Source organism: Gymnoscopelus braueri, assembly GCF_963280865.1.
Source record: "Gymnoscopelus braueri genome assembly, chromosome: 3".
NCBI classification, from domain to species: Eukaryota; Metazoa; Chordata; class Actinopteri; order Myctophiformes; family Myctophidae; genus Gymnoscopelus; species Gymnoscopelus braueri.
In genome coordinates this window covers 4889458-4915881 of record NC_137612.1, presented here as the reverse complement: position 1 = coordinate 4915881, position 26424 = coordinate 4889458, and the positions used below count along the sequence as shown (strand labels likewise).

At 43.0% G+C, this 26424-nt stretch overlaps 1 protein-coding gene across 1 annotated transcript in view; it reads left to right on the top strand.

Moving 5' to 3' along the window:
• Nucleotides 1-26424, top strand: part of chchd6b (coiled-coil-helix-coiled-coil-helix domain containing 6b) — a 97220-nt gene that overhangs the window by 23641 nt on the left and 47155 nt on the right. Inside the window, exon 5 of the mRNA XM_080424891.1 lies at nucleotides 23933-24016. Within this exon, the coding sequence (XP_080281017.1) occupies nucleotides 23933-24016 (84 nt within the window). The remainder of the gene's footprint in view (nucleotides 1-23932; nucleotides 24017-26424) is intronic.

Here is a 26424-nt window from a genome sequence, read left to right as displayed (position 1 = left end):
TCCTTCTTCATGTCGTAAAATCGGGGCGTTTTGAGAATATTTAAGGGCGTGTTATTTAAATGACGCTAGGTTCCAGCCGTGACATTTATCAAGCCTGGGACCAAATGTAGGCTCGGATCAGCTGTGTAGGATTCGTTGATAAATGTGACTTCGACGTTGGTGTACGGCCGAATATATGGAAAAATATAAGCCGGTTTATAAGCTGCGTTGATAAATGAGGGCCACAGTATCTAACTTCCATATTGTGACTTATTTCTGAGTGAAAAAGGACAGGCAGGCATGACACAGTGGCCCTCATTTATCAACGCAGCGTATAAACCAGCCTATATTTTTCCATATATTCGGCCGTACACCAACGTCGAAGTCACATTTATCAACGAATCCTACACAGCTGATCCGTGCCTACATTTGGTCCCAGGCTTGATAAATGTCACGGCTGAAACCTAGCGTCATTTAAATAACACGCCCTTAAATATTCTCAAAACGCCCCGATTTTACGACATGAAGAAGGACCAGAATACGACCAAAGACATCAAAAGCCAATGAGAAAGAGTTTCCCCCGCCTGCCTCGCCACACACACACACGCCCCCCTCTCTCTCTCACACACACACACACACAGACAGACAGACAGACAGACAGACAGACAGACAGACAGACAGACAGACAGACAGACAGACAGCTGTGTTTTTCATGTATTGTAATCCGTACCGTAGCGTTACAATCTTTGTCACGTAGGCTTGTAGCCTACATGAATGACATATTATGATACCAATCACATCGCCATGAATGGAATACGTTTGTATATTAATTTATTTAACCCATACCGAGCAGTGCACAAGCAGTCATGTAGGATATTCCCCGTGAGACGGCAGTGGTTTCGGTCCGTCCCGTTAATAAGAGATTGGAGCGTCGGGTTTATATCCTTAACCCAGCCAGGTTGTAGACTTCAAAACTCTCTATGACATAACTCCATAACATAGGACAAGCTACTGTAAGTTTGTACACCTCACTGTCCATGAAAAGATCGTCGGCAGTCCCGACCGCGGGACTCCCGAGTCCCGACGCAAAAGCGCTCGTATATTTTGAAAATAGCAGATCTACAAGCTCACAACGCGTCGCGATGCGACCCGTTTTTGAGCTTGCAGATCTGCTATTTTAAAATAGCCAATGCAACTGAATGACTGTTAAAGCAGTTTGTTTAAATTACTTTATAAAATGTTATATTTTCACAGGGATTATTTATTAGTGTGTAGATATACATTTAGGAGTGGATTATGTGTCCAGATGCCTGTCAGACAGTCAGACAATGCTTCTCCGCAGGTCTAGAATGGAATAAACGGGCGCAGCCAACGTCAACAACTGGTCTCGACCAGACGTGAGATCTCAGCGTACCGTAGGATGAAGCCAACGTCAGGATATATTGATAAATGCCGAAACGTGCAGTGATCTTGCCCTACGCCCATTATTTGGGCTGCACCGCGTTGATAAATGAGGGCCAGTGGGAGGAATTTATTTTGAATGTTGAAAAGTGGGCGTGTCATATCAAACATGGAGAGATTTGCAGTGAAAGATTGAGTGATGGGTGGATGGATGTCATGATTGGTTAAAATTAGTTGGTTCAAGCCTACAAAAGCATTTTCTTACTGTAAAACAAAATAATAAAGAAAACATCATGGATTTTGATATAAGAAGAATATGAATAAACCAGAGTAGAGATGCAAGATACATGAAAATGTTTTACTTTATATGCATTAAAATCATATTTTTTAAAAGAAAGTGCGATGAAGAAAACTAACTATTAATAAAATGCATGTCTGGTATCAGATCAAGGTATATAGGGTGTGCATTAGTGATGTGCGGGTCAGGTTTTTTCATGACCCGCACCGCCCCAACCCGCCACGGAACCCAACCCGCCTCAACCCGCGACCCCATATAAATCTATGGCTCAACCCGCCCCGCGACCCGCGGTGGAATATGTATATATATTATATAGCGCTCTTTTAAGTACCCAAAGTCCCTTTAAATGTCTACAGTAGCACAACATTGTCATGGGCTGAATAAACAAGCATGTTGTTCAAAATAGGTTTTTTTTTTTTTTTTTGCGTGTGAGAGCGGCTGACCCGCTCACCCGTAGCCTGCATAATTTCCTCTGAAATCCTGACTCGACCCACCCGCGCCGCGGGTTGACCCGCGGGTTACGGGTCGACCCGCTCATCACTAGTGTGCATAGTCAGTCTCTAAATGCTTTGCTCGATTTTAGAGACGAAGGACAATCTCCCAGCTCTCTTTACTCAAACTGGGCGGAACTTATTGGAGAAAATGCATTGCTGAACCAATCAAAAGCCTTTTAGGCTGGTCCCTCATATTGCGGCGGTGACATGATTGGTTTCTAAAGCGATGAGCGTAGGTTTGTTAGCTGCTGTTCTAGCAGCTATCTTGCCTTTAGACGCCCCCAGACTTATCTATAGGCAGAGATCACTGATGATCTGGCAATGCACGACCTGGACATGCACAGCACTAGGATAGAAACTTTTTACAAAGCCAGATTGTTCTGGACATAATGGACTGAGAGCATCTTCCTGGTCGTAGAGGGATCATTGAACTCGTATCCATTATTGAAATCTACTAGGAATCTTATTTGGTTTGCAGGCAGCACCTTCTTTTGTATTCATCAGTACGTTGATGTTACAAATCCAATTCCTTGTATAATTGTGAGAGTGAGGATATATAACCCCTTGAGTGAACTCATTGAAATGACTTGCGGCAGCGTGACATATCCTCTCTTCGTTCGTTCATTAGCACCTCCCGCATTCTGTTTCTTTCACTCTTTATTCTCCCTGCCTCGGAGGTATCACCCCCCGCTACAAATAAACCACTATTAGTATGCACAGGCATTCAGAGTGCCGAACAACACACGCATGCATGCACGCACGCGCACACACGCACACGCACACGCACACAGGAACCAGCGTCTGCTTTAAGTAATTGAGTTTCAGGAGCTGCTGGGGTGGATGGCTGATATTAATAGGCTTTTGATACCTGTTGTGTTGCTGTGTGTTGGTTCCAGGTGAGTGGTTGCCACACGCTAGTGGAATGTGCTTTTAGATCCATACAGATCAATGGGAGCATATGTTGCGGTAGTACACTGTATAATCCTGAGTGTAAAAAAATGGACCCATAAGAGTAGATCTTTACACTCTCAAGGGTAAATTAATACTCAGGATTCTAGTAGGCTTATCAAATATTCAGTTCAACTGAGTCTAATCTCGCTGGGTAATTTTCTCACCATGCATGATATTACATACTACATTAAAGGCACAATATGCATAAAAATGGGATCCTCCAAAAAACAAACAACGACCTCCAATATCATTGGACACATACTGTAAGCAATCATAATACAAACTAGGTGCAGTGCAGGGGTCATGGCGACATGCGGCTTGGATCAAACGTCATTCTGTTTGTTGAGGAGATCACTGTATCATGGCTGCCATGCTCCTGACTAGCACCTGTTTACAGGCTGTTCCAGACTGCTATACATCCAAGGCACAGCAATCTCTTGAACTCTAGTGTTAATCAGTTACCTGCACTTATCTCGTTGCAAATCATACAAATTACGGTCAAAATCTTCCAGACACACAAGGCTTTGGTCAGATTCGTATTTTTTTCACTGTTATGAAGCCATACGGCGGTTTTCAAAGATGGGGGAGAAAATCCCAGTTGCAGTGAAACATCTGCGATGGAGAAGTGGCCACTTGAGAATGCCATTAACACTGCTGCACAACATGCTTTTTCTGAGACACCATAGACAGGTGTTAGTTTCTGCTTTTCACCCAAATATTCTCACCCAACCGCAGGTGGTTTGAAGTCATACATCACACCTTGGCAACACTAGGGCAATCACGGAAGGCTAGCAGGTCGATTCTCTAGTCTCGGTCGATTCAATGTGGGCGTGTCAGTGGGGACGATATCGGTTTTAGCCAAAAAAAACTTTTCAGAAGGAGCTTGAAAAACAAACAAACAAAAAACACTTTTTTTTCTATGACAAATAGTCTATGGTGCCTCTGGAATCAATGTTTGACACTACAGGTTGGCATAACAATCAAACAGCTGAAAATTGCTAAAAACTACTTGCAATTTAACTAGCAAAATAAAAGGGGGTCTTTAAGCTCACAATGGGTAGATCAAGGAAATGCTTGCTGTTCCTTAATTCCTTAATTGTTTTGGGTTTGAGTATGCCCCTGTGGTTGGGAAGCATTGTGATTGATCATTTGAGATAGATAGCTATGGAGGATAATCGCCACATGTCAACAGTACAGATCAGTGCGTCTGGTTGCCCACAACGGGTGATTTGTTGGGCGGCCACTAGATGGCAGTGTTGAAGCACATCACTTCTGCTAAAGGGAATGAAGCGGGATTGATTCAGTGCAGACAGACAGCGCAGCAACATGTGCTGCAGCCAGGTACCACATTCTCCCAGCTCTCATTCCTCCTCCATTCCTTTATACTTATTTTTCTCTCTCTCTCTCTCTCTCTCCTTCTTGATTTTTCTCCTCTTTTTCACTCCCTTAATGTTTCGTCTTTGTGTATGTGACTGAATGTGTGTTAGGGATAGGGAGAGACGAGTCCTCCCCAGAGTAAGGAGGCTCTTATAGATGGGGATGATATTGAAGCTATCATCATTTTCAGCTCTTTGAAAATGTAACCACTTTCAACCCGGCGTCCATAATTTGGCATGTCATTATAGGGGAAATCTGTGGAAAACAGTGAAAATAGCAGATCTACAAGCTCACGATGTGTCTTAAAGGAGTAGTTCACCCAAACAATGACTCATTTTCTATCAATTACACAGCCCATGAAGCCTTGAATTCATGGAGATTGTTTTATTTTTGTCGCATTCCTGAGCCAATAATCTGATGACCGGGTCATCGGTCAGTACTAGTAGGAGACTCTGCAGGTCATCAAGTTGTAATATTATTCTTCACAACAATCCACCCGGTGATCGCCTCAAAAGACGTGGGGGGGGGGGGGGGGTTCCATAGTTATGGGCAGTTGAATGTGGCTTGTTTTCGCTAAAAAGCACCAGAAAGCAGAGAGAAGTTATTTTTTATAAATCCTATAATACTAAACAAAACCAGCTTCATTTTGTTGTGATCACGTGATTTCTGGGTGTACTCTTCATCATCATCATCATCATCATCATAATCATTCACAGGCTGCGGAAGCGCGCCCTCTATGGTAAACCACTGAAAACACCACATGACGAGAAATCTCGTCATTGGCAGTGCAGTCAATGAGTTAAGCTTGTAGGCGACACTGTCATATAAGTGGTTAGGGAATGTGTACCTTTGTGTTTAACCGTGTGAGAGACCTAGGACACTGTAAAAAGATAAGGACGGATGTGACATCGTGCCAAAAAACAAGACGTCCATCCGCTCCAATATCTCCATATCCATATCTCCATATCTTTTCTTTTTGTGGTGAAAACCAGCCATTTTCCACGGGCGATCGCTCTAAAACGACGTATTGCGGTAGAAATGTTATTGTTCCACTGGATAGACGGACCCCTACCCCATCGCCCGGACATATTCTTTTGTTTCCATCCGGGTCCTCGTTGTGGCTTCTACAGCTGTCTAAATATCACCAAGACATAGTCAAAACGCTGGCCCTCTGAGGAGGATTTGGATGATAGTACCTGGCACTCAATGTGTTAAAGGGATACTTCACTTTCGGGCCGGGGACACATTTAAAAAAAATATTAAAAATAAATGAAAAAAGTTATGGAAAATTCATGGCCCCCTCACACATTAGTAGGACACTGCGTGTCGTGAGGGGGCCATGAATTTTCCATAACTTTTTTCATTTATTTTTAATATATTTTTTAAATGTGTCCCCGGCCCGAAAGTGAAGTATCCCTTTAACAGAGATTGAAAATATCATTTTTTTCAAATATCTATATACGTATAGTCAAGGCCTTAAAGGTTCTATGACATTCATTTTCACTTTTTTTTATTTTTTATGTTTTTTTTGGGGGTTTTATGACCTCAATTACACCCAAAAAATCTGAACTTTGAACATTCAGTGGATTTTCTGTGGTCTGGGGTTTTCTGAATAATTAGGCTGAAAAGTAATCTGAGCTTGGCCCTTCGGCAGTGAAGTCACAGCCCATTAATCCCGCCCACTCTCCTCCTCGCCCCTCCCCTATCCTTTCCTTTGGGGGGGGGGGCGGAGCAGAGGCGATGATTGACAGGCAAAATCCCTCACCAGCGACACCCTCAGGCAAAGATTTCTTTTTTCATTGCAGTTGAAAAGGCTTTAGAAATGTGAGAGAAAAACACCTGCCATGGATCAATGGAGTGGAATTTTTTGTTAAAACTTTCTATACACGTTTGAAGGACCATGACAAAGACTTTTAATGTGTGGTAAAACTGAACGTCATGAAACCTTTAAGATGGCAATGCGCCAGACCACACCTCGTTTTAAGACCAGATCCTCAGTGCACAGATGAGCTAAGTACATTTGGTAATTATACAACATGGGGGCCCGGGTGGGAAAATGACAACTGTATTGGTTGTAAACTAGCAATGATCATTTCGCTGCGCCTGCCGCCATTTAGCACCTGGCGTAAAACAGGGCCCAGAGTGCTTGTATTTGTACAGATAAATAGAATGGCCAGATGGGTGTATTGATTCCAGTAAAGTTTCTCAAATCCAGCAAGAGCATATGGATGAATAAAAGTCTATTGAGTAGCCTGTGTCTTATATAAGAACTGTGATTTATGCATGCATTGTTTTTTTTGTTTTTCTACACAAAATTACCACACTATAATAGATAAAAAACAAACAGTAAAACTGACCTGGAGGTGGCCTCTTAACACATTCCACGCCAGAGTTTAATATCATAATGTACTCACCAGTGCCAGCGATTTATTGTTGTTTTTTTTGTTTTTTTCACGTCGCCACAGACCTCGCTAAATACCTTTAAGATCGCACGTTAAACTGTTTGTAGACACACAGGGTAGCTGTGTGAGTGGCCCAGAGAAGACCGTTTCAATCGGCGATCGTCCATTTTGAAGTAGTCGCCGTTTATGTTAAACAGCGTTCAGCGAGTAGAAAGAAAAGTCCGAGATAATGGAGGATTAGGGGAAGATTTAGAGCGGAGGCGGGTGGGAACGAAAATCTCCGGATACGGATATTTCCATATCCGGGTGTGCTACAATGAAATGTGTCACTGCGAGGGAGGCCTACAATGAAATGTGAACCTGCGAGAAAAAAAAGAAGACTTGGCACGCTGCGCAATTATTTAGATTTGCGTAGATCTACTCGATTGGCACGCAATGTGTTAACCCTTTAAGACCTGGAACTGTGTCATTTTTTGATTTGAGCTAAAAAAGCATTATTTTATACTTTGGCTATTCAAAAATAGCAGATATACAAGCTCATAGCGCGGCACCGAGTGCCGCGCTACGAGCTTGTAGATCTGCTATTTTTGAAAAATCGTGAAAATGTGTGCAAATCTTTGAATATATATATTTTTAAAGCGAACATTTTTAACTCAAATCTTTGCTTCTGGGGGTCCCTGGAACATAATATTTTGATGGGGGTCTGCGGCCAAATACATGTAATTTTGGGGGTCCTTGACATGAAAAAGTTTGAGCACCACGGATATAGACACATACGTTTTTGGGCGGTGAAACCGCCCCTATAAGTGAGATTTGGAAAAATGTACAAATATCTTGGGCAGTGAAACCGGCCCTAAAAGTTTGTACAATTATCCTGCGCTGTGATTGGCCAATCAAAATCTATTCAGGACTGTGATTGGCCAGTGTCACATGACACATGTGCATAGCCCTATGTGATTGGCCAGTGTCACATGACACATGTGCATAGCCCTATATAAGCAACCATAACTTAATGGTTGCTTATATAGGGCTATGCACATGTGTCATGTGACACTGGCCAAGGGCTTATGGACAAAACCATAACTTAAAAAAAACCAAATTATTGTTTTTTTTAAGTTATGGTTTTGTCCATCATAAAGTGTGTTTTACAAAAGATAAATGTATTTATCTTTTGTACATGATTGATCGACTCCATTCAGTATTGTGATTAGCTAGCAAGACACATGCTGACACTAAGTGGCTCTTTCAGATCAAAGCATATATATTGGTTGACTCCATTCAGTATTGTGGTTAGCTAGGAAGACACCGCCCACTTCACACAGGGTGTGATTTTTCAGAATACTGTTGAGATTTAGGAGACATGTAGAATCGGCTTCAGGTCTCAATCTCTGTTAAGGGCTTGACTTATGGTGTTATCAGCTGTCATATCGCTACAAATATAGACACACAAGCTTCAACATGCACCTGTAACTGAGTGGTTCACTGCCTCAGCCTGATGGCCTGAAAGTCTACTATCTCCCCCGAGTGATAAAGATAGCCCTTTGGCTCAGTGGTTAAGATGTTTGGCTTTTCACGCGGGGAGACCCGGGTTCGAATCCCTAGCGTTACAATGGTGTCGTGACCCTGGATCAGGTTACCCCGTGGGAGGAGGTCAAAGGGGGGGGGGGTGAGTGTAACAGAGTGGTTCACTACCTCAGCCTGATACCTCAGCCTGATACCTCAGCCTGATACCTCAGCCTGATACCTCAGCCTGAAAGTCTAATATCTCCCCCGAGCAATAGGTATATCCCTTTGGCTTAGTGGTTAAGAAGTTGGCTTTCCACGTGGGAAACGTAACCACATGGTCCATTTGGTTACATTTGTACTCTCAGAATTAAATTAATGTCCCTCGGGCCTCAACAACCTGCAGTATCCCTATTTCTAAAAAAGCATTTTGTATTCTTAATGAATAAACTATATTTGTATGTCTCCCAAGTCCCATACCCATGAATTCAGCTTGTACTTCTTTCCGATGAACATTCATGGGAGAGAGCGGTGAAGAATCTTTCTCACCAGCCCTCATGTTTAACCAGTTAAGACCGGGGAAAGCATCTGTGTCATTTTGGATTTCTTTGGCTATAATATATATGTAAAAAAAAAAGCAGATATACAAGCTCACAGCACGGCACGAGGGCCACGCTATGACCTTGTAGAATGAAAATCTTTGAATATATATATTTTGAACTCAAATATTTGCTTCTGGGGGTTTTGAAAAAAACGTATGTTGCTATAATATCAGTGGTTCTCAAACTGAAAGGACCCCCAAAATGATATGTATTTGGCCACGGACCCCCATCTCAAAATATGTTGACCCCCCAGAAAAGTAAAAAATGTTCGCTTTAAATTGAATGTATAAAGATTTGCACACATTTTCACGATAAAAAAAAGAAAAGAAATAGCAGATCTACAAGCTCGTAGCGCGGCACTCTGTGCCGTGCTATGAGCTTGTAGATCTGCTATTTTTGGAATCTTAAAATGACACAGATGCATTCCCGGTCTTAATGGATTAATATATATACTTCATCATACGACTGTGTCACGCCACGTGTCCCGAAAATAGCTGCTTTACAAGCTCACAACGTGTCGCGTCCGTAACGCATCGTGTGCTTGTCGATCGGCTATGTTCGGGCGTGCGACACCATCGTACGACAAAGTATAAATCAGGCTTTGCCCTTATTGGCACTGTCTGCAGTAGCTATAGCACACGGCAGCACGAGGATATAGCTATAGCTGCTGGGGAATGTGGACAGACAGGGGAGATGAAGAGACGGAGGGCAGATACCTGGATCGTGGTATGTTAATGCATTCAAATTTATGACTCTGCCAGCCAGCCAGATACAGCTAGCACTGTCTGCTTGTTAGCCGAAGAAGGAGAGGAATAGATTTGCGGTGGAGAGAAGAGAATTGGAGGCAGTACGTCAAAACTGCAGAGAGAGAGAGAGAGAGAGAGAGAGAGAGAGAGAGAGAGAGAGAGAGAGAGAGAGAAAAAACTACGGGACAAATATGCAGGTTTGTAATGTGTGGAAGTCCATGATGAAAAGGATTAGGAGTGGAGGAGAGCATCGGCCCTCAGTGCTGTGAAGGCTTTTATGTCTGCAGTTGAGGGATATTTTGAAGCAGCATTAAAACATTACTACACACAATCTCTGAATCTCTTTGTCTTTCCCACAGGTAGCCAAATGATCATGCAATAGTGCTGAAGACGTGCACGCACGCACACACGTGCACGCATGCTACACATGCGCGCGCCCGCACACACAGACATACACACACACACACGGCTAAGCCTGTTATCAGCTGGTCTAATCACAGACTTGACATCTTTTGTGCATGTTAAAGCCGCTAAGCCCTGTCGCTTGAAGCACACTATCTCTCTGTCTCTCTCTCTCTCTCTCACACTCACTCTCTCACACACACACACAGACACAGACACACTCACTCTCTTTCACACACAAGCTCCCGTAGTGTCTAGCCGTGGTAATTGCTGACAAGCGGAGCACCCACCGGCCGAGGGGATTTTGATCCGTTGGGCTGAGGTAGAACGCCTAGCACTGTAATCCTGACGGTCCGAAGGCCAAATGCGTAGGAGTTATTGGCCAGTGGAAAAATTATGTTTTCATATGTTTCCGTGGGGAAATAATGTTGTTGTTGTAGCTAGAAGTCAGAATGTGATTCAAACTCTAGGTCCTACGATGTTTGACGTACAAGCTAATTTCAACAAACTGAACATGTCTGATATGTTTCTCTGGGAGGACTGATCGCTGCAGGGATTTAGATCCGGTGTTGTGTTTCACCTTCAACATGTGTTCTCCTAGTGCACTAGTTCTCAACCACCAGGGGTCCATGATGGGGTTCCAGCGGGTCCACAGCTACATGACTGATAGTTAGGAACCAAATTCCATTTGTACACTATCGCAGTTACATTATGCGTGGTTTAAGTGATATGTTTTGCAAAAACATATCAGGCCTTATGTAGAATAAGCATATCATTTTTGGATTCTGTTTTCGCTCCCGTCCGTCCATCCGTCCGTCCGTGTGTCTGTGTGCATGTGTGTGTCCGTGAGCAGCTAATCTCCGGCAACACTGGACCAATCGGCGTGCAACTTTGCACTTACATTCCTAATAGGCCAAGGAAGAACCGCCACCCAAAATGTATCTAATAATAAACTTTATTTGTATAGCACCTTCCATGACATGAAATGCAGCTCAAAGTGCTTTACAGAGCAAGAATACAATTACAGAAAAGTACAACTAATTTAACAATAAAGCAAAAAAAAGAAAAAAAAGAAGCAAAAGCATAAAACAACATTAAAATAATAGCAAAACAGTGAGGACATGAATAACGACACAGAGATTTTAAAATCAACCTCGGGTTGATGCTATACAGCCCACTTCACCATATAGGCCAGTGTTTTTCAACCAGGGTTCCGCTGTACTTTAGTGTGCCCTCTGAGATGACTGGGTGTGCCGTGTAAAATTTTAACCGTGCACAGACGAACGCACGCCCGCTGTTTTTCATGTAGTTTTCATGTAGAGCGCTTCCATGTCTGTCTACACACCTTCCCAGTTAGTCGCTGTGATTGGTTGAGATGGCCGTATAAGTGAATCCCAAACTTGTCCTTAACAGATTCCGCCCCCAATCGTTGTGATTGTTTAGATGTGCAGAGGGAGTGTTCAGATCTGGAAGCCATCCGGAGAATGGACCTACGGATGCTTCAAAGGGTCAAAAAGACGATTTTTTAAATGGTCAATGCGCTAAAACATAACACCGTTAATTCGGTCATGTGTTAATGCGTTACATATATATATACTGTAAATAATATATATACACACACATACACACACGGTGTAAAAATATACATATACACACCATATATCTAGGTGTGCCCCGGGATCTTTTGGCTATGAAATGTATGCCCTGGCAGTAGTGCTGCACGATTCTTGCTCAAATGTGAATCACGATTTTCCTCCATAAGAATTGAGATCACGATTCTCACAAGATTCTCACACAATTCTCTTGTAAATATAAAAATATTAAGCAAAAAAAAAAAAAAAAGTTTTTATTTTTTATTGAAAGAAAAATCGTCATAATTTAAAATCGAGATTGCATAGGTGTCTGAATCGAGATCACGATCTTTTTTCGATTAATTGTGCAGCACTACCTGGCAGAAAAATGGTTGGGAAACACTGATATAGGCAATTTGTGCCAGACTTAAAAATACACATTTTACTAAAAACAATTGTCCAAAACTCACACAATCGGTACACATTATCTCTGGAGTAAAGTGAGGAAGATGTATCAGTCAGATTTACTTATTCCATTCCCAAACGACTGACTGGGTAGGCAACTCACCCTGGCGTAGATCTGCACTCTGAGGAGCACACTTTTCTAGGGTTTGTAGCGTTTTTTTCCCCTGGTTCTTTTATATTTGGCACTCCCACCTGCTACCTTGACCATACTAACCTTTCATGAACTTAACCATCTCTACCCTAATTCCTAAACATCACCAGAGAACAAAAACACCGGCATGTATCAACATGAGGTAGCTAGACTTGGGCTGACCTGAAACCATGGGAACAGTTGGGATGAAAACAGTCAACATGTTTGTGTTGGTGTTTTTTTGATAGGCCTCATCAGAACCAGATTGGGTTTCCTGGCTATAATTTATACTGCGAAAGTGGAAGCATTTTGAAATTAATTAGTGCACAAACACATACCCCTCTGTTCTGTGTTTCACATTCAACGTTCTTTTTTTCTCCACTCCACACCTCACAGTCTTTCAGACGCCGCTCTCTCTCTCTCTCTCCCTCTGTCTCTGTCTCTCTGTCATGGTGACAGTCTATGGTGGGAAAGCAGGCCGATGATGAACTGCTAATTCATTTAGCCTCCTTCAGCTATGTGAGGAGAACACGCATTTAATGAGCAAACAGCTAGACGAGGGGTCAGCAACCTTTTTGAAATTGCCATGTTGCCATGTTTTTATTTTCTCGGTAGTCAGTGTGCCATATCGCCATTATGTATAATTAATTATGACACCACATCAAAATAAAATATTTCCAGCAGATTTTGATTGTCCATGAATATAACCTGCGCGCGCGTGCGTGCGTGCGCACGCACGTGTATGTGCATCCAAGTATGCATTCACAAGTATGTCTATTTGAGTGTGCATGTTTGTATGCATAATGTGCTTGTGCTGTATGAACAAACATGTTTGAATGAGAGGTTCCACATCGACAGGTTCACGTTTAAGACCAGTAGATCCGTTGTAATTGTGTACAAATGGAACCAAATGGAGCTGTGTGAGCTGTGGAGACTGCTATAATATGAAGAATGCGGTCAGTGAATTAGATCTCTTTATTTCTCTCATGTTTGTCTTTGTCTCTCTTCTCTCTCTCTCTCTCCCTCCCTCCCTCATTACAAATCCAAATCAGTAGTTTGACTGCACATACTGTCTGCCAGTGACATTCTCCAGACTAATTTGCAACTTAGTTCTCTGTCTCGCTCTGTCTGTCTGTCTGTCTGTCTGTCTGTCTGTCTGTCTGTCTGTTGGTCTCTCTCTCTCTCTCTCTCCCTTTTGCCAGTCCTGACACCAACAGTAAGAGCAAAGCGACGCCAAAACCTCTCGTCCCCAAACACAAAGATTTATTCAAATGTGCTATTTGCATAATTCCGCATTTACATAATTGATTTCCAAGGAAGCGTTTACTTTCCGTGCGCGGCAGTGTGTGAGACCAAAAGGACACACACACACACACACACACACACACACACACACACACACACACACACACACACACACACACACACACACACACACACACACACACACACACACACACACACACACACACACACACACAGAGATTCAAGGCAACTCAATACCTTTGATTTTCTGGGTTTTTCTTAGTTGAATCATGTTTGCTGTGGTTGTACCACGAGGGTCACCAGATGCACCAGTGTGGTAACGCTTCATGCTCAATTTAGACTTGAAACCCCAGTGGTGTGTGTGTGTGTGTGTGTGTGTGTGTGTGTGTGTGTGTGTGCGCGTGCGTGCGTGCGTGCTTATGTATGTATCTTTGCATGCAGTGTGCATATTGATATGCCTCTGACTCTGCATACATGTACAAACACCTGCGTGTGTGTGTGTGTGTGTGTGTGTGTGTGTGTGTGTGTGTGTGTGTGTGTGTTAGCGGAGGTGGCAGCAGGCTGTACCCATCCACAGCATCCCACTGGCAAGTGGCTTACGGCTTATGTGATGGTAGAGACAGAGCCCATTAACTGCCCATTAAATGCCAGGCTAGAATGAAAGACATGGCGTCTGTGTGGGCATGAAGCAACGCAGAGCCACTGCCATATTACACAGAAAATGCAGCCCCACACTTCATCCCAGAACATAAAGAACATATTAATTTCTGTGCACAATCATTTATTTTAGTTTTAGTACACAATGAAATCCTCAGTTTTAATTTAAAGGGACACTTCACCCATTTTCAACCGTATGTTCACAAGATACTAAAATATTAAGATAACCGTGGGTTTAGATTATTACCGTTGAAACTTTGCCCCCTTCTTCTGTCGATAAACACACCTTCTTGTCGCTAATGTGACAAATGAATAGTTTTGGTCAAGGTGCCTGTACTGAACTTGTCCCTTGGTCATGGTGATTGCTCAGTCAGTTGACTATGCATATCTCCTGAGCCTCAACCCCCAAACCAGGCCAGGCACCAGGATGAAATGACTGAGGGGGCAGTTGAAAATTGTGGGGGGGCACACCAGTCGCGCAGCATGCACGCGCTTTGCGGTTAATTGCGCGGATTGTGGCCGTTTTGGGGCGTTTTTTGTTATTATTTTATTTTATTTTAATTTTATTTTGTTTCCCCAAAATAAACTGAGGGGGCACAATTTGAAACTGAGGGGGCAATGCCCCCTCAGGCCCCCCCGTGGCACCGGGCCTGCCAAAATGATACACAGACCCGGAAAGGAAAAGCAATGTTTGAGCTTGCTATGGAATTGTCTGCAACTGCGCATGGATTCCATCAAACTCAATGGTGTATGTACAATTTGGACGTGAGTATCCCGTATTTCAACAAACCCTCCATTCCTCTTCCAGAGCAAATTATCTATGTAAATGGGCCCTCCACACTCCTGTGAGCACTCGGTTAGGGGTCATACACACACAAATACACACGCACATTCAGTTAGGGGCCAGCCACTGAAGAGTGGCGAGGTTAAACAGATGGCATCGGCTGTATCCGTTACACACATTACCTTACACGCACACACACACACACGCACACACACACACACACACACACACACACACACACACACACACACACACACACACACACACACACACACACACACACACACACACACACACACACACACACACACACACACACACTCTCTCACACACACGCACAGAGGGACACAGAGTGCAGTGACTATGCTGTGTGAGTTCACCTCATTTAGCTGAATGGTGTTTTTATGAGGCATGGCAACATTAGGCCCGCCCGCTGTTCTAATCTATCCCTTTCTATTCAGCGTCCCTACTGCTGGACTGAGAGCATTTATGTTGACTGGGAAAGGAAAGACACGCCCAGATGTTTGTGTGTGTGTGTGTGTGCGTGTGTGCGCGCGCGCGTGAACACACATTATGGCTCTTTGTTTGAGTGTAATTGGAAGTGGTAATAGATGCATTGTGACACATTATAGTGCACTTTATGACTGCTTCCACAAAGTGCATAATAAATGAATAGGTCTATAAATCTATATAATTCTTGATGTGGCTTTAAAATATGTAACATATTGCCACAATGGTGAATCTGGACCACTTTATTTGCCCGTTAAGTCAGCAATAGCACATGGCATAGTGCTACTTTTATTCATGATACGCATCTCTGTGAATTGGTGCCATCACGCATCATACAGGCAGGGGCAACAATTCAGTCCACAATCATATTCTATAATGCTCTTTTATGAACATAATGTCCTGCAAGATGTGCTGTCATCTAGGTGGCAGAGTGTGGTATTGAATAGTACATGAATAAATAACGTGCTGTATTCTTGTTCACACAGGCTTTTGGTAGCTAGTTTGTTGATGTAAAGCGTCCTTGTTTTTTAACTCTTTCACTGCCAAGAGTATTTTCATAAAGTACTCCCCCAGTGCCAGCAATTTGCGTGTTTTTTAATTTTTTAATTTTTCATTCAAATAAATTATCTGATTGGGTTTTTAAACCCATACGACAGTTCTACCAGTAGAGAGCAGCAAATCGACACATTGATCATCTCGTTGAATCGCTCGCCCCCTCCCAAACAGGCTTACGTCACATCCGGTGATAAACCGGATGTAACTTTTTCGACAATCACTGATCGGGCTAAATTACGATGTGATACACGACTACGATGACTGTTAAGGCAGGTACAGACTGCAGGATATTTGGTCCGATAATGCTGTCTGCGACCTTTTTTGGCGCTCGCCGACAAAACCTCCCGATCTGACGCAGATCGGCCTTTGATCGGCGAGATAATGCTCGCTGTGTGTGAAAGGCTCTGCGACACGATCTAGCCGCGATTATCCGCTCTGCGATGGCTTTCCGACCGTTTTCAGATAACTACCCTGTTAGATATTCAGCTATGTCGCCGACTAGACATCTCACAGTATCATACAGTATGAAAGGGGTCTGCGAGGAGATCAGCGCCACAGCCAATGAGAGCACATTACAGCCACCGTGGCTATGGAAGGTCGGTGGACCTGACCACAACAAACAGATCTCCCGCATAGTTACTGTCCAGTCCTGTATTAAGTTAAACATTATTATAAAACAGAATGAGAGTGAGCGAGCGTGCTCGAAGGGGGCTGTTTATTTGAGACTATTGCACAGAGATAGAGAGAGAGAGAGACACACAGAGAGAGAGCGAGCGATCTCTGTGTGTGTGTGTGTGTGTGTGTGTGTGTGTGTGTGTGTGTGTGTGTGTGTGTGTGTGTGTGTGTGTGTGTGTGTGTGTGTGTGTGTGTGTGTGTGTGTGTGTGTGTGTGTGTGTGTGTGTGTGTGTGTGTGTGTGTGTGTGTGTGTGTGTGTGTGTGTGTGTGTCTGTGAGTGTTGCCAGATTTTGCAAGAGAAATAAGCAACCAGGTTTGTGAAAACAAGCCCAACAAGCGACTATGCATGAAGCCTATATACAAATACATTGGATACTTGAAAATAGACGATCTACAAGCTCACGTTGTAGATGGGCTATTTTTAAAGAAGAAATCTTGGGGGGGGGGGGGGGGAATTGAAATATTTTCCAAATCCACGCAGATCTTGTATGGGGGTCTATGGCACAACATATTTTCAGAAGGGGGAGGTCTGCGCCTCTGCGGACAAATATTAATTTGGGGGTCCTTGCCATGAACATTTTTGAAAACAACTGGTTCAAACAACATTAGGAAACAAGGCCAAAAAAGCAACTACACTTTCAAGCAACTTTACAGAAAAACAATCCCAAAGTCGCTTATGCGATATGCCCCCAATTCCCGCATATCTGAGTAAATACCTCCAAAAGGTTAGCGACACCCACAGTCACAATACCAGAGGGAGCGTTAACAACAATTTGGTACCACCCACCCATAAATCAAACATGGGCAAATTCTCCTTCTACAGCACTGCCACCCAGGATTGGAATAGTCTAACTCCATCCCTCAAAAAATGCAGTTCGCTGGGCTCATTTAAAAGAGCCTTAAAAAATCACCTTTCAGGAGGCCAAAGGTGGAGGTAGTACCATTTTCCCGTTAGACAGCAGACCCCCCCCCCCTGTTCTTGTACATATTTTTTTTCCCCTCTTTTTTATTTTTTTTTGTTGTACATAGTGTTATATATTGTTTTTGGCTGGTTATTTTGTAATGATATTTGAACTGTGGTGCCACTATATATGCCTATGAATTAAATACCAAGGCCCTCATTGGAAACAAGTCCGCAAGGACTTTTATGAACGGACCTGTTAGACAAAGTATTTTAAATGTAACTGTGCTGTTTTACATTTTTTGCCTAATAAAATATTCAATCAATCAAAACATGGCAACTCTGTCACTGACTGCTTCTGCGCACTTGACGAGAGAGAGAGAGAGAGAGAGAGAGAGAGAGAGAGAGAGAGAGAGATCACGGGATACGCCGATTAAAATGAATTGGAATAAACACAAATGTATGTATTGGGTCTGACTCTGGAGATAGCATCCTAGTGAACTATCCTACAGTGTGTAATCCCTGGTCGGGGATCAATCTATAGTGTGAAAACCACAACGATATATGACAGCCGATTTCAAGAAATAAACTCCTGCAATGTGTAATGCTTAACGATCAGATGACCCCCCGACCACTTAAAGGTCCTGCAGTCTGTACCTGCCTTTAGTCACCCAGACCAAAGAGAATAGAAGTAGACCTCTCCGTACCTATGGAGACTGCTATAATAGGAAGAATGCGGTCAGTGAATTAGATCTCTTTATTTCTCTCATGTTTGTCTTTGTCTCTCTTCTCTCTCTCTCTCTCTCTCCCTCCCTCTCTCCGTAAACAGAATAGCGCGACCACAGTAAAAAGTAAAAACTCAGGATTTCTCGTTCTGGCAGGGAGGGTATTCAGAGAAAACTCGGGATAACTCGGGGCTTGGCACTGAGAGAGTTAAAGGCGCTATATGAATTCTAGTTATTATTATTATTATTATTATATTACAATGATTCGCTCGCCTCAAAGTGTCTTTCTCTGCCATTCCGGCCTGTCAATCTACACTGTGAAATCGTGAATGTCACTTGACATGTTTAGGTCTATACACAGTGTAACTTGCTGGAAAAAAATCAATTACCTGTCCCTGGGGGGGGGGGGGGGGGGGGGGAATGTCTTGGCTTTTGCATCTCTCTTCTGTACATACCACCTTTCCCAGTACTCCTCCTTGCTCCTCGTCACCGTTCTTCGGAGCAGTTTCGCTTCTTTTGCATCACGACTTAATAGCGTAACACCGCCATGATAATGGCTCTGTTTATTCTAGTTGTTGTGTGGTGACTACAATATCCTCTCCTCCCCAGCTCATTTAGTACACAAGACACACGTCTCTATTAACCTGTGTCACCCTGTCATTGCCGGAGAGAAAAACATTTCAATCTATATTCTTACTGGAGAATTCAACGCATGGAGGTCGATGTGAAGGATGTACGTATTTTTGTCGATTTATGTTCCAGCCATTTCAAGTTGTCTGGATAACAGTAAGTGTAGAAAAATGCAGGAAACGCAGAAGAGCGAGAGAACGGAGGAATGCCATCCACGATACCTTGTAGGTCAGTGGTTCTCAACCAGTGGTCCGGGGACCACCAGTGGTCCATGAGGGGGTTCCAGGTGGTCCCCAGCTAAATGATGGAGAGTTGGAAACCAAAAGGACCCTTATTAGATCTTTAACTCTTGAGAGTGTAAAATGAAACCAAATGGACCCTTACGGGTCCATTTGGTTTCATTTCACTCTCTCAAGAGTAAAATTATTGATACAAATTTGCATTACTTAACTCATTGGGTGCCAGAATGTTATAATAACAGAATACGTTCGGTGCCGGGAATCTCACCGTTAAGCTCCATTGTGCTGTTTAAAGCTGTAGACTCCATGAGGAGCAATCCATGAAAAAAAAAGCATGCCTCCATTTTACCCGATGGTGCTGGCTAACGGCTGGAACGATAACATCTCTCACGCGAGTAACAATGGCGGAGCGATCGCGGATGCAAAATGAGTTGTTTTCCCCATAGAAAAAAGTTTCGGAGTTATAGGCGTTTTAGAGAAGGAAATAGACCGGAAGCGGATGGGGAGCCATGTTTTTGACACAGTGATGCATCTGGCCTATCCTTCTTAGAATCGCCTAGGGTGATCCCAGAGCTGCTCTAGCCCCTCCCGCATGGAAATAAACGAAAAAAACAAAAAGATAAAACTCACGTATTTATACGTTTTTTAGGAAAGTTGGCACTCCACGGGTGTATTTGCAAAACCGTACGGGTACGGTTTTGGCACTCAATGTGTTAATTAAAGAATTGTTATTTTGATCAACATTTGCCTGTTATCTAAGTTTTGGGTCTGAGAGGCTAAATGTCATCAAACGGTGGTTCCGTGGCTCAAATGCCGAATAAATAATGGACCTTGATATGAAAAAGGGTTGAAAACCACTGCTGTATATTAGGTCCTGAGCCTGACCTGCAGCCACATTGTGAGCATGTGGTCACATTACAGCGTATATATAAGTCAGACATGACAGTCTGCAGGCTTTGCACATGTAAACTATGTTAATGGGATTGGGCGGTTTTCTGCGATCGACTGTGCTAACCACGTTTTCCCTCACTCTTTCCCCCTCATTCCCTTCCTCTCTCGCTCCCTCCCTCTGTGTGATCTCTCGTTCTCCTCCTATCCTGTCCTTCATCTCTTTCCTGTCATTTATCTTTGTCTTTCTTTTACCACACTTATATTTACCCCATCTTTTTCACCTACTGTTTTACACCACGTCTCCCCCCCCCTGTCCCCCCCATCCATTTCCATTGCTGCCACTCCCTTCGCCTTGCCCCCCCCCTCTTTCTCTCTCTCCTAGCCAGCAGAAATGGATGCCTGGGTAAGCGGCAAGGGGTGTTTGTTTGTCTTTGCTTTTTTGCCTTTTTCCTCAGCTTTCTTACTCTCTACCTCATACTTTGTTTAGCCTTTCTCCCCCCCCCCCCCCCCCCCCAACGTCTTTCTCCCCCTCTCTCTGTCGCTCTCTCCTCTATTCAAATGTCATGTTTTCATTGTGCATTAAAGCGGTGCTCTGAGTGTGGCGCTGCCACCATTCCACACAACAACACTTTGGGAGGTATTCAGCTAGAAAATTACACATCATCTGTGCTGCCGGCAGAGGTGATTTTCACGCGCACAACGTGCCACACACACACACACACACACACACACACACACACACAACACACACACACACACACACACACACACACACACACACACACACACACACACACACACATGTACACACACAGTCCTTAAGTATCAAACAGCTGCCATGGAAAGAAAATGGGTGTGTAAAATGCATTGAACACAATATAGGGATGTGCAGGCGTGCTCTTTTGGGACGCGTGTGTGGCTGTAAAGTTAGGATAAGATTAGATTGGTTTATAATAAATGCATTGTCAGCTTGCACGTGCACGTGTACCTTGTGTGAGTGTGCATGTGAACATCATTGCTGTCGGGCAGAAACCATATTCTTCATAAATGAATGCCATTATACTTGCCAATGCCAACAGTAGCGAATCACGATGCAACATGTGAGAACTTGTAGATCTGCTATTTCGTTTTTTTTTTTTTTTAAGAATCCTGAAATTCTTTGGAATAAGAATTTGACACTTTGGCCTATAAGGACATATATAAATACCCAAAACGGACACGGTGAAAATGGTTAAGTCTGTCTGTTTATAAATATTTAATCAATGAATGGTATTAACCACATGAACCCTAGCATCCCTATTCTGGCCTGGGCATGTCATGATAGTTGAACATTTTGTGAAAATAGCAGATCTACAATCTCACAAACGCGTAGATTGGCTATTTTCGGCAAAGAGAATTGGTGTAGAGCAGGGTGGGGGGGGGGGGGGGGATAAAGTACAGACCCCTAGGATCCCCGGTCAACGAAGTAGATACAATCTAAGTGGTTAAGGAGAGCCTGTGACTAAATAACAATTAAATTGCATCCATTGGAACACAGGTTCTCCTTTCCCTCTCCTGAAAAGTAACAGTTTTATATGGTTTCTGCCCGACTGCCACCGTATCAGTTGAGAGCGTTTCAGATGAGCTGATCTCCCAGGGGAGCGGCTGTTTAGATCCATATCTCTCTCACACACACACACACACACTACACAGTAATACACAATCAGTCACCATTAAGGCACCGCATAAAACAGCGGTGGCTGCATGTGTATGTGTGCTCTTGCATGCCTGGGTGTATGTGCAACTGTGTTTATTTGTGTTTCTATATCTGTGCGTGTGTGTGTGTGTGTGGACGGACGGACGTCACACTGTACTTTCAGATGCCACTACATAGGAATAATTTACCCCATTGATCCCAGTTGCATGCCTCCTCCCTCCCGGCCAGCGTTGCTTGTGCTCATGCACCATGTCCTGTTGATGCAGTCACTGCTCTCCCATTACCGCCACTGGTTTCGTGTTCATATGTGGCCAGCTCTCTCATGGCCACTACTGGTTTTATCTTCATATGTGGCCAGCTCTCTCATTGGCTCTACTGGTTTTGTGTTCATGCGCAGCCTGCATTCACTATACAGCCATCTTAGGCTCAGGGAATGCAGCAGCAGTTTGATATTTACTTAACAAGTAAATATCAAACGTGGATCACAGCAGGGCTAGATTTGATAGATTTTAAGTGTATATAGCTTGTTTAAATCATGTAAAAATATATAATAATGAGTTATTGTCAATCAGTGGGCATTACCAATACAGTTTAATGATGACTTCACAAAATATGTGACCACATATCCAGAATTGATTATAGATCCGTGGTTGAGCTCCGTAGATGACCACACTTCTGAGTCTTGCACGCAAACGGTGCACTAAGGATCCTTGGCTAAGCCTCTTGATAATACTTGTACCCACAATGCATCAGTTGAGTTCCTTTCCCTGCGATTCAGTCCAATTGAGTACAATTGTATTTGCTCCATCAAATCATAAAAATTCAGGCTGCCATCTTAAGAGTATGTGGAATGTGTTCAATAGCAGAATCACTGCCATGTTATGATCATAGCAATGCTTGCCAGTGTCTAACATTTGCTAATAATTGTGTGCATATCTCTGTGTTCTCTTCTCTCTGCAGTTCTGCTACAACTTTCATCATCTTAGTCTGTTTTTTATTTTATTTTATTGTATCTATGATTAATAGATACAGATTAATTTCATTTTTGACATGAAATAATTCCATTCTCTTTCTAAATTATTTTTCATTAAATGTGGTTAGAGCAACGCCTCTAGCTGACTGTAAAAACAAGTTTTTTTTGGGCTGAATCATGTAAATTCAAGTTCTAGTTTCAAACTGTCATTTCCTCACATAAAATACCACATAGAGCTGAGTTCCATTTATTTTAAGCTGAGCCGGTGACTTGTTTTCACAGTGTACAATCTTGTTCTTTTCTTCTCTGATGTCTCCTGACTTCCTGTGCTTGCATGCTGCTACGCCATAGCCTAGACTGTGGGCCTTCTTACAGCCAATCTGCCAACTTTCTGCCTGGCACAGCTTGGCACAGCAGGCATAAAGCGCTTCACCTCATCCTAATGCCAACCTCGTCATATCAGCCGCTGCTTCACTGTGCCAGTCATAATATGTACCACCTGATTGGTCTCGGAAGTTCTGATGGATCACAGGGGTTTGTGTATTGTTTATGGTTTTAATGTGTTTCTGTCTGTTCATTATTATGTCTAGTAGTAAGTAGAGGATAATATGCGACAAGCTACACGGGTATTGAAATGTAATGCACATCATGGGGATGTAAAAGAAAATCCTGGAGCCATAACTTCACACCCTGAATTGCATTACCTACCTAGAGATCAAATGAAATGGTGTGAATGCATTTGTTGTTCAGAAATCAAAAACATTCTGTTTGTGTTCTACTTGCTTTTAGAGAGATTCATTAAGCAACAGTATAAGGCAGGATTATTTGCTATATTCAATGCTAGTCGACATTACAATAGTGTCACAATGTACGAGGCAAGTTTATATAAAAAATAAAAAACTGTAGTCAATCAGCATGAATTATTCCATCACCTGATTTGTTTTTTAATTATTAGAATAATAATTGTAAAGCTGTCATTCATTGCTTTTTTGCTAAAATCTGTTGTGCTTGTGCTCTCCTGTGTTCTCTCTCTCTCTCTCTTTCTCTCTCTCCCCCCCCCTCCCCTGTCTATGTCTGTCTCTCATTCTTACTTTCTTTCTCTCTTTCAGGCCAGACTGTTGGAGAGGAAAGAGAGGGAGTTGTCAACGATCTCAGCCTTCTATAAAGAACAGTTAGAAACGCTGGAGAAGAAGGTATTGCACATTTTTACTTCTACAAATCCTCAAAAGGCAAACATATATAGCTCATGTGATTTTATCACATGCTTATCATCATGCACTTATATTTCTAGATATTCCTGGATATTTCCTTTACATATATATATATTTTTTTTACTTCTTTTTATTTGAGAAACAGCAGGATACAGCAGATACTTGCCCCACAGCACACAGCAATTCTCCCATTCCCCAGTCCCTCCACCCCACCCCAAAATGTTCCACCTGCACTTTGGTAATTAATCAAGATGGTGTATTTGTCACTACTCATATTTGTAGTTAATTTTTAAAGTGCAGTATTTGTAATAGATTATTTGAACACATTTATAAATGAATATATACTTTAATATGTTAAAGCCTTTGGAAACTTGTCTTCAAGTAGTAAACAAGAAAAAGACTACTAGCAGCCCCTAGTGGCCATGCTGCTCCTTACACCCACCTGGAAATGTTGGCAGAAGGTTCATCTAGCAAATTGCCTATCAGGTTATGAAATATCTTGTGTGCAAAGTTGACATTTTGGCCTGAGCCTGGCACTAGAGGAAAGGTCATTGGTTCACTCAAATATTTTGGATTCTTCCTCCAGGAATGAATGTACTCAGAAAGTTTCATGGCAATCTGCCCATTAGATTTTGAGACAACTTGTGCAATTGGAAGTTTTGGTGTAAGGGTGGCGGTAATAAAGTGGGAGGTTTGGCCTTAGGGTGGGGCTAGAGAAAGGTCATGGGATCACCAAAATCAGTTCATACTTTGTGAGCGCATAAGCGCATTACGTTTCATGGCAATATGCCTAGTAGAATTTTTGATAATATGTGCAATTTTAAAATGTTGCATAAGGGTAAATATGAGTGTTTTGGGGGAGGGGGCATAAAGTATGTGGCACCATTGTTACCTCTGCCCTGTCTGTCCTTCTGTCCTCTGTCTGAGGAAGAAGGTGACGCCATACGAGAAGGCAGCAGTGATGAGAGCTCCCGACCGACCTTGCAATTTCTTGTTTATTGTACTTTTGTTACGTTTTTTTTGCCCATAATCCCATATGGGCCTCTTTAGCAGCACCTTCACACATGATATACAAACACTTATTCGGCTATCGCTCACCGTATACAGGAGTCTTTCCACTCCAACACTTGGTTCATAAACACTGCTGGATCAGTTCTTTACACCATTCTGGCTACCTACTGCAGTAGGTGTTACTGTGGCTAGGCTTGTTCGATATTGATTTCCATACTCATGATTTTTCTAAATTTAGAAATGACCAAAAGTCTATCCACCTACAGCCATTTAAAAAAATCTAATCATGTGGATCTTGGGGTCCCCATGGGAACAGCGTGGTTCCAATGTGGATCCCAGGCTTCATGTGGCACTGGCAATCAATCTGGTTTGGATGTTTGGTGGGGCAATAGCCTTCCTCTTAATTTTTTTCGTGTGTCAGAACCTCAGTGCACAGTACTCATTGAGTATCATCCGTTTCATAACATGGCAGGTGAATCCATATTGTTAAAACTCCTGCTGGTATTTGCATCGTTTTGTGAATGTAAACTGCTGTGTTACCTAGTTTGAGTTTCTTACTTGTGTAGTGTCAGATGTGTGGCATCTACTTTTTGATGGATGTAACAGCAAAATCCATCCACTGTTGTCTTGCTTACTGCGCGGAGCCAGTGTGATCGGTCTGTCAGTGTGCCCAGGCGCATGCGCACATGCGCACACACACACACACACACACACACACACACACACACACACACACACACACACACACACACACACACACACACACACACACACACACACACACTCACCTACAATGTTCTTGATTGTGCTTGGACTGAAGAGAAAACAGAAAATGATGAACGTTATTTCATATTTTCTTCTTAAATAGTAGGCTACATTCAGAGAAGCATCTGGCGACCCCTCCAAATTATTTGCCGACCCCTCGGGGGGTCACGAGCCCCTGGTTGATAACAACTGCTGTAGGGCTCCAGTTGTTAAAGTACTAGAGGTCCATCCTTTATACCCCCCCAGGGTCCAGCAAATACTAGGTTTTGACCTAGTCTTGTTTCTACTGGAAAAAGTGTTTTACACTCAAACGTACAGTGCTTTTTTCATCACTGTGTCTGTTGCCGGCAGCACTGTGGTCTTTTCACAGAAATAAAGAGCTGTTGAAGCTGTACATTGTGGGCTTTTAAGAAATGTTATCCTTCTTTCACTCAAGCTCTGCCACCTCCTCAGTGCTAATATGCCGCTGATCAAAAGCCAGCAGTGCAACGGTTTAGTAAAGGCTATGCTCCCTTTATTTTCTCTTTTCATTTCACGTTCCACACTTGCACATAGACGCTATTAAAAGGCAGGATGTGCGACTGAAGGTCAGGACAAAGTGCCTCGTGCATTTA